Genomic DNA, 16,331 nt, shown 5'->3' with positions numbered 1-16,331 from the left:
ACTAAACTTAATCCTGTATCGTATATTTAAAAGTTGCTGAGAGTAGATCTTAAAAGTTCTCATCACAAGAAAAAAAATGTATAACTCTGTGGGGTGATGGATGTTAACTAAACTTGTGCTAATCATTTCACAATACATACATATAGGAAATCATCGTGTTGCACACCTAAAACTGATACAAAGTTATATGTCAATCATATCTCAATAAAACTGGGGGGGAAATGATGAGAAGCCAAGCAGGAAGTAGGGGCTGGGTGGGCAGAAGCTTGGCACAGCTGTCAGCAATCTTAGGCTGAGGAGACAAAAAATAGAAGCTTAGGGCCCACAAGGTTTTCCATCAGCACCTTAAAGGCTACACTCTAGAAACAGAAGGACCTGAAAATTGAGTAGCCTCCATAAGGATTAAAACACAGCTCTGGAGGCAGCCGGGTGGCATAGTACTGATTAAGTTTGTGTGCTGCACTTTGGTGGCCCAGGGTTTACAGGTTGGGATCTCAGGCGCAGACCCAGCACCGCTTGTCAAGCCAAGCTGTGGCAGCATCCCACATAAAATAGAGGAAGATTGGCAACAGATGTTAGCTCAGGGCCAGTCTTCATCAAAACAAAAACAAAAACAAAACATGCAGCTTTGAAACAGTTCTATCCCTGATGAGACTAAGGTAATCTGCTCCAACTGCCTGCCAGAAGCAAAACCTAATCCTCTGGAGAAAGATAACATTAAGCAGAACTTCATATTATCTCCATAACTGTTCACACAAAATGTCCAGATTCAATCAAAAATTACCAGATATGCATCATATCCAGAGTACATGAAGAACTCCTAAAATCAATAAGTAAAAGGCAGACAATCCAATAGGGGGAAAAAAGTGCAAAAGACCTCACAAAAGATATCCAAGTGGCCAATACACACAGTGAAAAACTGCCATAGGTAAAACAGTGTGATATTGGTGCATGAACAGATAAATAAATTTCACGTAATAACTTAATATAAGAGTAGATAAAACAAATCAACAGGAAAATGATAGATAGTTACAGATAAGTTAGTTAACTGGGGAAAGATGAGATTTAAGGCTTATGTCAGAATATCAAAATAAATTCTGGTTTATCTAAACAGTTAAATGCAAAAGAAGGGAAGGAAGGGAGGGAGGGACAATGAAAACCCCAAAACAGGAAGAAAAGTTAAGGGGAAGCTCTCCTGACCCTCAACACTGTCACCCTAGCTGAGCGCAGCCGTGCCCCGGAGACCTGGGCAGGGAGGGAAGAGATGGTGACTACCGCATCGATCTCGTTGAGGACCTTCCACTGCTCGTAAGGCACACCCAGTGCCTCGGCTGTCTGGATTGTCCTCTTCATCTGGCTCGTCCAGACCTTCAGGTCCTTGATGTTCTGATCACTGATGAACTGGGCCAGGCTCTTGGCAAACTGAAACACATCACAAGCAAATTCAGACCCACAGGTCCTGGGCTGCCCTCAAAGGACCCCACAGCCAGAGTCCACGGGGTCATGCTCAGCCTCAGAGAACACAGGTTTGGTAAAAAACCCAAACTAATGTCTCAGTCACACCCACACCCACAACTGCTGTTCTTGTGCCTCCTTCCCAGACCCTGAGTGCAGTTCCAGTCATGGCTCATCATGTCCCCTGCCACCCCCCCGTACTCCCACTATGCACCCTAGACTGTATGACCTCCCCACTGAGGCCCCAATATTTCCCCTGGACTGTGGCACAACTATCCGCTGCACCGCAGGGACTCAGGTCACCCCTAGAATGGCATGTCTCTCCAAGGAAAGGGGTTCAGCTGGTGACAGCTCACATGGAAGCCAGAGATCCAGGTATCTGTTTGGTGACCCTCCCTACATGATGGGAACATTCTAGACTGAATGAAGGTCATCTACCTCAAATGCACATTAGCTATGAGAACTGACGCCCAGCCCCAGCACACGCGGCACATACCCAAACCTAGCCACCTAGAGGTACCAATGCACAGCCACACACACACACACACACACACACACACACACACACACACTCACCTCCCTGCCCCGGGGAGATAGTCCTGGGTCCCCACCAATCCGGCCCTTGAGGTTGAGCTCGCTCTCCCCGTGCCGGCAGAGGTAGATGGAGCGGGGGGTCACATGGATGTTCATGAGGTAATACACGATGCGGCTCTGGATGTGGTCAGCCACACGGTTCACTACGTAGCTCTGTCCCACGTCCATGATCTTGATGTAGGACAGATCTCTTTCCAGAGAGAAGGTAGAGAGAGGCCTGTGAGTGTGACGAGGGCCCTCAAGGGCACATCCTGCCAGCCACAGGAATGGGCTGCACAGCCTCACATCTCTGACCCCCAGGCTTGACATCACAACCCACAGGACCGTCAGCTGGTGGACGAGTGATGGGGGTGAGGTGGGAGCAACACAACATGCGTGATATACAGACGAACCCTGTGAGAGGTGCTTAACACTCATGCTGCCAAGAGGTGACATCCAAAGCGAGGGGTCAGTCATACCACACTGTGACTTTTACCGCTGCTCTGTACCCCCAGATCCCTTCTGGCCTACCTCTGAGCTCTCAACGCACTGTCTGCAAGATGAACCAAGAGACAGTTTTTTCCAAGATTGACCTAGGAGTAGCTGGCAAATGCTCCTCCCCTCCACTCTTCCTGGTCAGCCATCCATGGACCTGGCCTTTCCTTCTCCCAGTGAGCCTCCCCCTAGAACCCAGCCCAGGTCATCCGAGTGGCTGCCACACCCCATACTAGGCAGCAGGTGGACGAGACAAGAAGTACAGGAGGAAGGTGCTGGTGGCAGCAGCTGACAAACCCAGCTCTGCCACTTCCCCTGCTTTGGACCAGTGCAATGCTGCGGCTTGGAGAACACGCTTCCATTTACGTTTGTTGGGGGCGGGGGCGGGCAGCAGGAGGAAAAGGCAGGGTTTCTCAGGTATCATGTTCTGGTTGAGCCTGGGAGCCTGTTGGATGTTCTCATGTGAGTTCTCACTGTGTGGACCATGGGACCTCAGTTGAGGTTTAAGGTTGTTATACTGATACCACCAATAAAAACAGGAGCAACGTTTACTGACAAATTCAACAGGAGCCGCTCTAGATTAAGCCCCTCTAATGTAGTCACATCACAGAACCATGAGGAGGAATGCTGTGCTGGGGGGACCAGAGGAAACACTGAAAACCAGAGCGAGGCCCGGGCAGCAAGCACAGCTTAGGCCCACTCGCCTGGGCTGGCTCAAGAGCCCAGCTGAGGAGACTTACAGCCAGTCCAGGGACTGTCTGTAAACACCCCCAGAAACCATCCCTCCAACACTTGCTTGTTTTTCTTGGTTTTTATGCATTATATATTCTCATGTAATTCTAACGACCCAAGCACAAGTTTATATTCCAGCCTTTTTGCTTAATACTACATAACATATACTTTCCCAGGACTTTCCAGTATGATTTATAATGACTGTGTAATACTTTACCAAGGGGTTACACTATCATTTACTTAACCACTGCCCCCACTTATGCTGTAAGACAGGAGTTGGCAAACTACGGCCAGCAAATCAAATTCAGCCTGCAGCCTGTTTTTGTGAATAAAGTTTTATTGGAACACAGTCACGCCCATTTATTTACATACTATGTTTCTTTTGCACTACACTGGCAGAGTTAAGTACTTGCTACAGAGACTGTATGCCCCCAAAGCCTAAAATTCTTACTACCTGACCTTCTACAGAAAAAGTTTGCTGACCACTGCTGTAAGAGCCTCAGTTAAATGCCCTTATGAGCCTAAAGACCCCTCCCCACCCAACACTCACTCCTGCTGCTTCTTCCATTCCAGAGGGAGGCAAGGGGGAGCTCACAAGCACCAGCCACTGCCAGCTGTTCATAGGCAGGGTTCTCAAAATCCAGACTACACATCTGAAGAAGAGCATGTCATGTTTGCAAATGCCTTATGGGAAGACTTTCTACATAGAAATTAGGCTCGACTTTATGATGGAATAGGAGAAAATTCTGACTCGCAGAACTCCAGTAAGGTCACAGGGGTTCTGCGAGTCACCTCCAGCCCACGATTTCTGCCCCAAGGAAAAAACCAAAAAAAGCCAGACCATCTCTGCCCTCAGCCACCTCCATGGGGAGCTACAAGGAGGCAGCTGAGTGGGGCCTCCACCACCCACTCATCATAGCTGCAGGACACAGGGCTCTCCTCGCTCACCTGTCCAGGTCCTCATCCAGCGACTCGTACGAATTCTCATAGCACTCGATGCGCCTCATGAAATCCTCTGTGGCCTCGTCACTATCGCGGTTGACATAGTCAGGGCTGCCCAGCTTCACTTGCTGCCGGAGGCAGGCACAGAGCAAGGGCACATCAGGGCTGGAGGCCAGGCAGGGCAGAGACCAAGGAGAATACTGGGCAAGGGCTGGGCAGGGGAGGCTAGGCTGGAGGTCAGGCCAAGGCAGGGGGCGCGAGGCTGGAGGCCAACCGTAGGCGGCTGGTCCCATTAGGAAGTCAAGAGGCTTCCTGGTCCAAGTTCCCACGCTAGTACTAAGTGGCTATTACTGGGCACCCTGAGATTGGAGCCTCTCATCTTTGTAGCACAGAGGGAGGTGAGCCCAGAGGGGTAGGGGACCTGGAAGGTCCTCCCCACCTGAACTATCTCCCCAAACCCAGATGTTCATTCCTTGGATAAACATGGGAGGGCAGGGCAGGGGAGAAAGTCTCTTTCTCTTTCAAAATACAAACATCACCCCCCACCCCACTCTCAACCCAACCCCCGGAGGCTGAAGTTACTTTTTTATTGTCCAGGGAATTGTGAAGGGGAGGGGGAGGGGGAGGGAAGGGAAGGGGAGGAGAATAAATGAATGAATGAATGAATGAATGAATGAATGCCCTCCACACTGAGTGCTCCTCAGGGCTCCAGGTTCACCCAACCCAACGTTCTACTGCTTCCTCAACCCCAGAAGGTTCAGGAAGACCAAATTAAGGCTAGCCTAGACACCAGCACAAACCTGGAGAGGGACCTCACTGTTACATGCCACCTGAGTTGCATTACTGCCCCCACAAGGTCAGATGCACCACTCACCACGATGTTGGCAGCTATGACCTCAGGATCCACACATATGGACTCAACAAAAAAGGTCTGCAGCAAGGACCAGGACAGGCAGGAGGAAAGAAACCACAGACACATTTAGGGCTCTGCACCTGGCCCACAGAGCTCCCTACCCCACTGAGGGCCATGCTGAACAGCCAGGCCCCCGAGCCCCTCTGGTGTTGGGGCAGGGTCAAGGAGCATGGAACCAAAGCAGGTGCCACCCTATCCAGGACTCTCCCACCAAGACCCCTGCCTCCCCGGAAAGAAAATCCCAGGCAGAGAAAAAAGCGCAGCCCCTCTAATCCCAAATCCACTAGGGAGCCCACCTGCCCCAAGCCCTGCATGCATCAGGAGGCTGTGAAACGGACCCCAGAGGGCCCGAATGCACCATAGCACAACCAAAGAGGTGAGCCAGTGAGGCCTCACCTTGTAGCCGTTCTGTTCTCCAAAATTAAAGATGGTCGCCCTCCGTTCTCGGGTGGTATTTGTTGCATCAAAAACCTAGGACCAAACTGGGGTTAACTCGGCCTCTGGCCCTGGAGGAAGGAGGAGGCCAGCTGACAGGTGCAGCCCAGGGACCGCATTTCTCACCAGGAGCAGGTGCTGCCTGGGCCGCCCACCTGGCCAGCTCCTTCAGACCTGCAAGGGCTGGGCAGGTCCTCCCCTTGCCTGGGGAGCACACTGGAAGGAAGCTGGAAGGAGGGAGAGCCTGTGCTCCAAGCAGGGAAGCAAACTCTTAGACTGCTCTGCACATAGCAGGCGCTCAGTTCACGGTTGACCAACAGGACTTCCAGGGAAACCAGTTAAACTGGTAGGGGCAGAGATCCGAACCTACGTTATTTCCACTCTATCCTGAGATCCCAGTAAAATGGGAACAGAAGGATAAAGAGAACAGGAGAGGAGAGGAGACGGGAGACATCAACAAAATTTTCTAAGATAGACACATGGTGACTCAGAAATGGAGAAAAACAAACACAAGCCCTCGTGGACCAGAACACACCCACTTATGCAGAACTGGGGTAGTCAGGAAACGGGGCTCAGGCATCTCTGAAACCAGGGACAAGAGTGCAGAGGAAATGGGAGGACAGGCTGGTGGTACAACAAAGAGCAGGAGGAGCCCCAGGCCCCCGCCACCTCACTCAGCCATGCATTGATCAGCTCAGGGTCCTCATGAAGTGCCTGGGGCCTGCCCAAGCACCTACAGGCAAAGCCCACTCCCCGGCATGTCCAAGGAGCTTTCAGAGCATCACTTTTTAAAAAGGCATTCAATCAGGGCTCGCTGGATGCTCCAGCAAAACCTCTAACATGAAAAATGGAGACTAAATCAAACAGAATGAAACGAACTTCGAGAAAATGAAGACAGGGCATGGAAGAGAAAGAAACGTCAAAGCACTTACAATTATTATCTACAAAGAGATACAAAATGCTGTAGTAACCGTGAAACAAGAGTTCTAAAAGACCTAACATTCCGAGAATAAGAAATTTAAAATTTGGAAATTGAAAATGTGATCACAGAAATTAAAAAAAATTCAACCGAATACCTGTAAGCTAATATTGAGGAATTCTCCCTGAAAGTAGAACAAAAAGACAAAGAGAGAGAAAATAAAGAGGAAAAAAAGATAAAATTAGGGATCAAGCCAAGTATGCAGCCATCAGGAGCTCTAAGGAAAACACATTCAGAAAATGGGAGCGGAGTGAGGAATCATCTGTCAGAAAGTGGTGGGGGTGGTTTACTGAAGTAATAATATATGACAACTTCCCTGACCTGCTGGAGAAGAGTTTCTCAATGGGAAGAGCCTCCCCAGGACCCAGCGTGGTGAAGACCCACCACAAGGCACAGCACTTTGAAGACCCCAAAGGGTCCCCCGGGGAAGGGGCATGAGAAGCCTCTGGCTCCCTCCAAGAGATGAGACTTTTAGGAAGATCAGCAAATCAGAATGACATCCGACTTCTCTACAGCCACAGCCATAATATAATGGAGCAACGTCATGGAAATTCTAAGGAAAAAGTACTTCCCACCTAGAATCCTATATCCAACCATCAAATGTGAGGGAAAAAAAAGTCAGTTCCAGACATGCAAGGTCTCAGGAAATCTACTTCCCAAGCATCTTTCTCAGGAAGTTACTAGAGGATGTGCTCCAACAAAACAAGTCAGTAAACCAAGGAAAAAGAAGACATGGGATCCAAGAGCAGGATATTCAACTCAGAGAGGAGAGGGGAATTCCCAGGGTGATGACTGAGTCACAGACTAGAGGGCAACTGATCCAGAGGGAGCTGGAGGACAGAGAGCTCCAGGAGGCAAGACTCCAAGAGGAAAAAGGAAGGAAAAAGAGCTCCCATGTTTGACTGCATGGTCATGCATGGATAACGGTGGGGTAGGGCCCCTTCCTGCAGACACCCTTGCTCAGCCTTGCTTGTCCTATCCATTCATCTGATACAGGGCCCAGTGCACACATGGAATTCTCTTACCCAGGATTCAGTTGGCTCCTGAAACAGCCACTAAATGCTGGGCAGGATTCTCCCCACAGCAGGAAAAATCACACTTGCTAAAGACGTAGGTAACATGATGCCTCTAACTTGTGGGGTGGCCAAGAATGTGAGTATTCAGAAGGAAGTCCTGCAGGTCAAATGCAACCACAAGCCCAGAGGGAAATTCCTGGCCAACGTCCAGCCTCTGGGTTCTTCCTCCCAGGTGCTGGTCCCCAGGGGCATCCAGGGCCACACACACCCTGCCTTCCCCTCTAGATGCCTGATGAAAGGGGTAGATGCATGTGGGCTCCCATGGCACTCCCAGATGGCACACTCACCGCCACATGTCCCCCTTCGTCACTAAGAAACCGCCGGACATCACGGAGGGCTGCCAGGGCACACTGCCTTTCAGAGAGAGAACACAGGGTCAGCGTAGCACCAGCCCTGACTGCAGGAGGGCCGTGGTCAGGGACGTATCCTACCAGATGGGAGAAAGGACAGCCCTTGGGTCCCCTCTCTTGTCTATACTTTCCCTGCTCATCCCATTGTGTACAGATCCAGGCTGCCATTTTGTCACATTCATGATTTCTAATTGTCATTCAATTTCTCTGATGATCAAAATAAGCACTTTTTTTTTCCTTTTTCTCCCAAAGCCCCCCAGTACATAGTTGTGTACTTTTAGTTGTGGGTCCTTCTAATTGTGGCATGTGGGACGCCACCTCAGCATGGCTTGATGAGCAGTGCCATGTCCACGCTCAGGATTTAAACTGGCAAAACTCTGGGCTGCTGAAGCAGAGTGCATGAACTTAACCACTCAGCCATGGGGCCAGCCCCCAAAATAAGCACTTTTGAAACCAGACATTTGAGGCCGGCCAGTGGCACGGTGGCACAGTGGTTAAGTTCGCTCACTCTGCTTTGGCGGCCCAGGGTTCACGAGTTTGGATCCCAGGCGCGGACCTATACACCGCTCATCAAGCCAGGTTGTGGGAGCATCCCAGATACAATATAGAGAAAGACTGGCATGGATGTTAACCCAGAGACAATCTTTCTCAAACAAAAAGAGGAAGATTAGCAAAAGATGTTAGCTCAGGGCCAACCTTCCTCACCAAAAAAAAATAATAAAAGTAAATAAATAAACAAAAACTAAAACCAGACATTTCCTTGTGTGTGAGTGTTGGGGGCTGGTGATGGGGAGAGTAGAGACACTCTTGCCAGCCCCCAGGGCTACAACGAGCCTAATGTTCAATTTTCGTTCCTGAAGAGAGAACTCTCCAAACCATCCCTTCTGGAGGAGGGTGCATGTCTCCGCCTGTGCACCCACGTCCATAGACCCTCTGGAAGGTGAAACCCTCACCATGACTGACATGTGACTACACTGTCTTCAGACATCTCACCCTTTTTGTTTTGTGCTGCAAAATGGATTGACACATTTATATAAGGATCTCTCTTTTTTTTTTTTTTGAGGAAGATTCACCCTGAGCTAACATCTGTGCCAATCTTCCTCTATTTTGTATGTGGGTCACTGCCTCAGCATGGCTGATGAGTAGAATAGGTTTGCGCCCAGGATCTGAACCTGTGAACCCTGGGCCACATAAGCAGAGTGTGCCAAACTTAACCACTCACTACGCCACCAGACCAGCCCCCAGGATCTTTCCATTTTTATCCGTTTCTTCTACAAGGCCCAGAGATAGATAAATCACTTTGATCTTCTGTCTAATACCTTCACTTTTTTGATGTAAGAGTAAAGTCAGATCTCCTCCCATTTGTTTGATCTTCAGATTTTGTGTGTAAATCCCCAGTGCATCAAAGGACTGTGCCGTCGGGGCTGTCACGAGGCCAGCGTCCCCAAGAAGATGCAGCCTTCTCCTCTCAGTCTCCCATTTTTAAAAAGTCTGATCATTCCATTTTGCCAATTATCTCTGGGACATTTTGGTTTGGTTAATGGGAAACGGCCCTGTGGCCCAGTGGCCAGACCGACGCCTTGGTTACAGGAGGGAGGGTTTCTAAGAACAGTCAGAGGTGCCCGTCAGAGAGGCACATGTGAACCTGCCCTCAACTTCTTCAGTGGGGGCCTCTGTTTCAGCTGGGTGACCTTGGACTAGCTCCCCAATCTCTGAATCTGTGTTTCCCCATTTGAACTAATCCCAATACTTCAATGGGCAGCCTGCATGGAATGACTGGAGGGCTCTGGGAATGCCAGCCCCCTTACTCTTCCCACAAACACTTTGGACTGACAGGCCTGGCTCAGACTCAAACCCTGAGTGATCCCAGACAACACCATCACTTTCTGACCTCCGTCTCAGCATCTGGGAGTGAGGAACCACCACCCACCGTAGGGAAGAGCAAACAAGCTCATGAGTGCCTACAACTTGAGGCTGTTGTAGAATTTGCATTTGATACGACCTTTGACCTACTAATTGGGTAATACTGGAATGACGGGCAGAACAGTTTTAGTGGTAGGTGGGCTTAGATTCAAGTCTGGGCTCTGTGAAGTAACGGATCTTGTGTGAGACTCCTGAACCTCAGTTTCCTCATCTATAAAATGGGGGTAGGGGGGACAAGGGGCACCATGCACCCAGCACACAGTAGGAGTTCAAATATCAGTCCCATCCCTTTTGTCTTTTTGCCACAGGGGTACCGTAGGGCTGTTGAGGACAGCACACTGTGGACATCGCTCATTCATAGCATCGCCAGGATCAACAGACTGTTTCATCTGGCTGGATATCACCAGAAGGTCCAACCTCAAGTTTTACTCACAGCTCAGCCACAGAGGCCTGGATGCCAGACTCCCCTTCCCTTCTCTGGGGCAGCAGCCTGACCTAGCCCCAATGACCCAAGAGCGAAGGCCAACTGAAGGGCCATGGGGGGCGGTGACAGTGGGGGGGGTGGGTGGGGGGGCGGGGAGGTGGGTCGGAGGGAGCTCCTGCCCCCTGGTGGTCAGAGAGGGAGCAGACAGCCTAGTATCCAGAAGTCCACAACAGCCCAAGGCTTCTGTCCCAGGGCTGTGCTGGATTTGGGGAGGTCATTAGAGCTAGGCCAACCTCTGCTCACTGCCCTACCACAATGGCTGGGCCCAGAGAAAGGGCAAGGAAGCTTCTTTATCCCTCAGCCGACACCTGCCAAGAAGAGCACAGCACAGCTCCTCAGACCACCAGCTGGTGCCGTTTCTCTGGAGAAGGCATTCAGTTCGAGTCTGAATTGTGGTAAGTGTAGGGTATCATATGTAAATTTCCACCTCATGAATAAGACTGGGAGTGTAAACTAGTCACCCAGCTACAGGAGGCCACTTCAAAGCAAAGCCAAGGCCTAGCTGACACATGTCAAGAATGTCAAGCATCCTACAAATACACAGAAGGGGCATATCCTGGGGCAAGGGAGGAAAAGCCCCAGTTCAGGGCCTGATCATTCTGGCCTTGAGAAGGTGCCAGTAAGTGGTCTTAGTCCCACTCTGCCCCATCCCTGAGGACTGTATCCCTGCACCCACTCGGCTCCCTTTCCTACTAGAGGCCATCCCCAAGGAGGGGGTGGCCCAGCCCTCACCTGCCCTGATTCAGCCTCCTCTGTCTCCCTAAAGCCCCATCCTCTCCTCCCACAGGATACCATTACCAAGGGGTCATTAATAGCAGGGTAGGGCACGGCCAGCCACCAAGAGGCCACATACCATCTCCCCTTGTCCCCAAGACCATCACATTCGCAACCCCACCACATGCTGAGAGGTCAAGACACCAGCCCTGCCATAGCCCATCGGCACCGGCCAAGGCCAGGGCTCAGGAGCAGCTCAGGTAACACTAGCAACTGGGCTCTAGGGCCTTCTCTGTGAACACGCACACACACATACATACATACTCACTTCCTGATTTTCAGGCCCTCTTCGTTGTCTGGAAGGAAAAACTCAAAAGATTTGTATGTCTTGACCATGTCCCGGCGATACTGGCCAACGTTGAATTCTGGGAGAAAGAAGCGGCTCAGCTTTCACACAATAGCAACCCTCCCCAACTCCTGATCTTGACTCACCCCCAGGCCCTGCCGTGGTCCAGCCTTCTCTCTTCTCCTCCTCCTCCCCAACAAAGCTCCAAGCCCCTCTGGAAAGCCGAGGCCAAGGCTCACCCCGTGTGGGCACCCCAATCCAGTTCAGGTAGCGCGTCAGCTTCTTAGAGATGTAGGTCTTGCCCCTGGCAGGCAGGCCCACCATGACAATGAGTGTCGGGCAGTTGGTCATGCAAACTGAAAAGCAAGGAACACAGCATCAGACAAGGGCCGAAACCCCTCCCAGGGTGTCGCTCCCTCTCCGCCCATGGTGCCTCAGCCTCAGAGCACAGGACTGGCATCAGACAGCTCCCTGAGCACCCCCAGACCCTATTCTCCAGCCACTGCTGGTACGCTTCCATTCCCCAAGCCCATCTGGGCTCTCGCAGACGCAGAGATATCTAGCCAGCCCTTACTTATCCTGTTGTGAATCACCAGATAAAAAGCTGGACCTGCCACACATCTGGCTAAACACTGCTGGGGAGTTCCCATGACATCCAGGACAGAGCCAAAACCCAGTGGGTTATTCAACACCCTGCCTGTCACCCAGGAATCCATACTCCCACCCCAATAATCACACAGTCCTACTGCTTACCCTCTCTTCAAATGCTTCTTCACTGAGTCCTTCCTCCAAAGCACCTCCATGCCCACCTGGTACACTCTCCCTCTCAATCCCTGGCACCTCACTAACGAGTCTGCTCCCATCGACGGACCATTCAGAACAGAAGCAGCGCTGAGTCATTTGGGGTCCTGAGGTGTGGCACAGAGTTGGAGCTCAAAAATTATGGGCAGGAGTGGGGAGAGAGGCATCTCGAAACTCACCAGGGTGAGGGCCACAAGGGACTGAGACCAGAGGTCCAGGCCAATGCCCACAAGAACAGTCCCTCTGACAGCCCACCCACCAGCATCCCAGGTGCCACCAGGCCAGTGTGTTGAGCAGAGCCGTTGCTGAGGCTCTGAGTGGGGAAGGGTCTGGACACAGCACCCCCACCAATCCCTGGCCCACTAGGACAGACACCAAGGCAGCAGAACTGCCAGCCTCATGTGACCTAGCACAGCTTTCAGTGTGGTCTCACCTCAGAAGCCTGAGGAAGTCTCCCTTTCATGGTCCTCAGGACCTGGGCCAGGTGAAAGCCCTTGAAGCCCTGTCACAGCAGCCAGACAGATGGACAGATGAAGGGACCTGTCACTGCCCCTCCTTCACCTGCCTTCATCTGGTAGGCCTCCCTAGACAGACTGCTGGGCCCTGCCCCTCAAGTTGTCTCCCTCACTGGAGCTGGAGAACAGGGGCCCCAGAGGCAGCCTGGAGGTCAGGAGTCACACAGGCCTGGGTTCCTATCTTGACTCTGACACTTACGGCAACTCTGAGCCTCAGTGTCCTCACCTGTAAAACAGGATGATAATCCCTTGGCGAGATCTGGCACTTTCTCTATGTAAAAGTTGGAGCACTTCCAGGAAGCTGAGCCCTCTGCCCCACCCTGGCAGCACCCTGACTAAGGACACAGGTGCACCTCAGCACCAACTGCCCTTGGGACTTCGGGTGCAAAGGCCCCTGTCCGTCCCCAAGCAGGCCCTGCAGAGAAGTAAGGGGCTCTGCTTGCCAGTGGGGGCCCCATCGTTCCTGTGCATGGCCTTTGGCAAACATGACCCGAACTGTGAGCCCCAGGGGAGGGAGAGAGGGGATCCCATGGAATATAGGCTGACAGTGAGCGAGAGGAAAACAAGTTAGGCAAGGCTCTGCGTCCTGAGGGCCAGTGACGGCGCTGTTTACACAATTCTTGGCCGGTCGGCCAGGGCTCTCAAGCAACGGCAGGGCAGTACATCAGCTACTAACCGCAGGGGAAACCTGCACCCACCCTGCTCCCTCTGACAAGGACACCCCTTCCCGCTGCTCCCTGAAGGGCACGCCCATGACCTCAGGATTGGGGTCCTGCATCCCCTCTTCACATCTATCTTCCCAGAGATGCCTCTGCCCTCCTCCCACAGAGTTTGGTGACAGCCTCGCCCCTGCCCCACGCACACCCATGGTGGGCAGGCAGGGCAGCAAATCAGGGCTAGATGCACAAAACAAGAGATATAAATTGCCTATCACCTCTGTTCCTCAAGATAAGCTCCCAAGGAAATGATTCAAAGGGAAAACCAAACAAAGTACAAGTGTACTCATAGCAGCTCTGCTTACGAGAGCAAAACACTGGGCGAGTCCCCGCAATGGAGAAGCTGCAACTGCAGCCCGCATGAAGGGAACACACCACACCAACTGAACAGAGAGCGCGTGGGCCAGGGGAACTGGGTGTGCAGCTGGAACTGCAGCTCTGCGCCCTTAAGGCCCCCGAGATTGAGCAACAGGACAGCCGCACACACCGTTCAGAACACTGGGCATGTGTGGAAGGAACTCCGAAGACATGTCAACTCAGCTTCTCTCGCTAGTTCCTCTTCCTGTAAACGTGTTCAAAGCCACAGGAGCCCTAGCAGGGAGAGGCCTGAGACGAGCCTGGGGCTAGACAGTGACTACTTTCTGGTGGTGACACTGCAGTGGCAGTCACAAGTCCCTGGAGTGGGTTCCAGAACTGATTCCTGAACTGTACCTGCCACTCCCACTTCCTCGGGCCAGTCTGGGAAAGGAAGAGCTCTTTAAAATAAAGCAAGCTAGCATGACTTTCCTGTTCAGAGGGGACAGAAATTGTCTCTTACTGTCCTGTGCACACACCAGTCGTGACCTGACCCAATAAGAGTCTTGCCACCTTTTGGCTAAGAAAAGCCATCAGACAGACACTGTCCCTTCTGCCGTGCTCCTTGAGTCCCCTCTTCATCCCCTGCCACACTAGCACCCAGAGCTCCTCCAGGTCCCAGCTGAGGGGTCAGTGACAAGGTAACCGCTCATGTGTGGCTCTGAATTTTATCAAAAGGAGGAAGAACTGCTAACGGAGAGTGGGGGTGGAGGAGGGGCAGCCCTCAGGCAACCAGCTTCTGGTGCCTGAAGAGCAGGGCACTAGACCCTAGAGACAACCCACGTCACAGCACAGACCAGCCATGGGCCTCAAATCCTCTCTTCTAAAGCCCTGTGATCAAGTCAACTTCTACTCACTTCCCACCCTCAGGTCCTCACCTCTCCTTGTGATACCAGCTCAACACAAGGCTGCCATAAGGGAAGCCATATTATAGAAAAGAAACCATATTGTAACTTTGAATGACCTCTGATTAACTAACCCAGACATGCTCTGTAGATTTTATGGCCCCTCCCAGCTGCTATAAGTTGATAACTTTGCTCTTTTCAGTTCTTTAGTTACGTGATGACCCAAAGGCAGAGAGCCTATGCTGATACCCATCATTAATGACACTGAAAGATCAGAGTACAGGGTGTTGCTCAGGTCTCTGATGCATACCCAGTAAAACAAAAGACTATCAAGAACTGGGAGCAGATGTCTGCCCCCACCCGGAGATCAGCCCCCTATATAACTTGCCTGCAGTCTTTGTTCTGGAAGATGGTTCTTTCAGATATTAGTTGGCCATCTTCCCTCTTGCTAGCAAGCTGTAATAAATCCCTTTCTCTCCTACCACCTTGCCTCTCCACTACTGGCATGTCTTGGAGCGGGCAGACGACCTCCCTCAGGCGGGGACACTTGTTGTCCTCCAACTTAGTCATAAACTCACCGTGCAGAGGGTAAAACGCTGTACAAATGCAGACTCTGGGAACTGGAGGTGCTGCACAGGCAGCTTCCATGGTCATTCACTGCTTACTGACTCCCTGCTGTGAACTCTGGGACCCTAGCCTGGGGTCCAAACCCCCACACAATCTGCAGGTCTCTCATCTTTGAGCTCTTGGATGCCACCTCCTCCTCCAGGAAGCCCTCCTGTGCTGGGCCACCCCACAGTCCTACCCACTGCAACACCCAGAGACACTGCGATGGCATGAGCCCCTCTCTGCTCAGGGCAGAGACATATTTTAATAGCATACTTAGAGCTTGGAGAAACACAGGCCATGCTCCAGAGGCTGTGAGACCTGGGAAAGTCCCCTCCCCATTGGATCCCAGCTCCCTTTCCACCTGTAACGGGGGTTGGCACACAGCTGATGCTTCAATCCCTGACTTCGAGGTAGGGAGGAGCAAAGAAAGAGTACTGGCGATGTAATTACAAAATTACCTGCTACCACTTACGAAGCACCTACTACTTATGGAATATGTACCCGTGAAGAGGCTCACAGCAGCTTCATGGAGTAGGGACGACGACTGTCTCCACCCCACAGATGAGGGAGCGGGGGCCTAGAGGGTTAGCTGCTTGCCCAAGGTCGCACAGCTGAGCCACCAAGGATGCGGCTTGAGTGTTTCTGCCTCCCAAGTCCAAATTCTCCTCCTTCTCCTTTACATAATAACAGCAGCCACCCACTAGTTAGGATAACACAGCCCTAACACACACTGACTAGAAGCACAAGAAGAAGGGCCTTGCCCTCCACACCTCCAGAAAAGTCTGGAAGGAGGGCTGGATAGGGCATGGCCATAGCCCCTCAGGACTCAGAGTATTGACTGGAAAGCCATGGCCCCAGGGCCAAGAGCATGATCATGGCCGCACACCCTACCTGGACCTACATCACAGTCAGAGCCATGACCCACCAGAACATCTGGTCAAAGCCATGGCCACCCGCTACCAGGCCCCACAGTGCGGTAAGGGATACATACACTCCTCCCCCAGGATTCCCATCACGGTCAAAGCCAAAGCCAAAGCCCCCAGGCTGGCCTCAAAGCAAGACAAGCTCCCAGCA

General features: G+C 51.8%; 1 protein-coding gene across 16 annotated transcripts in view; it reads right to left on the bottom strand.

The window, feature by feature from the left end:
* The window catches only part of PFKFB4 (6-phosphofructo-2-kinase/fructose-2,6-biphosphatase 4), a 41,613-nt gene that overhangs the window by 19,847 nt on the left and 5,435 nt on the right, over positions 1 to 16,331 (bottom strand). For 7 of the 16 annotated variants that reach the window (XR_011426915.1, XM_014731702.3, XM_070237718.1 and 4 more), the window contains exons 2-9: positions 11,657 to 11,773; positions 11,400 to 11,496; positions 7,888 to 7,954; positions 5,507 to 5,581; positions 5,072 to 5,128; positions 4,204 to 4,325; positions 2,032 to 2,239; positions 1,276 to 1,422 (exon numbers count right to left, since the gene is read on the bottom strand). Coding sequence is in view for 13 of the 16 variants with exons in the window: in XM_014731702.3 (XP_014587188.1) it covers positions 1,276 to 1,422; positions 2,032 to 2,239; positions 4,204 to 4,325; positions 5,072 to 5,128; positions 5,507 to 5,581; positions 7,888 to 7,954; positions 11,400 to 11,496; positions 11,657 to 11,773 (890 nt within the window). In the remaining 3 variants the exon portion in view is untranslated. Of the gene's footprint in view, positions 1 to 1,245; positions 1,423 to 2,031; positions 2,240 to 4,203; positions 4,326 to 5,071; positions 5,129 to 5,506; positions 5,582 to 7,887; positions 7,955 to 11,399; positions 11,497 to 11,656; positions 11,774 to 16,331 lie in introns of all 16 variants that reach the window. The other 9 variants (XR_001378571.3, XM_070237715.1, XM_005600694.4 and 6 more) reach the window with 2 other exon arrangements.

This window comes from Equus caballus, chromosome 16, assembly GCF_041296265.1.
Source record: "Equus caballus isolate H_3958 breed thoroughbred chromosome 16, TB-T2T, whole genome shotgun sequence".
In the NCBI taxonomy this organism is placed as follows: Eukaryota; Metazoa; Chordata; class Mammalia; order Perissodactyla; family Equidae; genus Equus; species Equus caballus.
The sequence above is the reverse complement of the archived record's forward strand: the minus strand, read 5'-3'. Positions and strand labels throughout refer to the sequence as shown.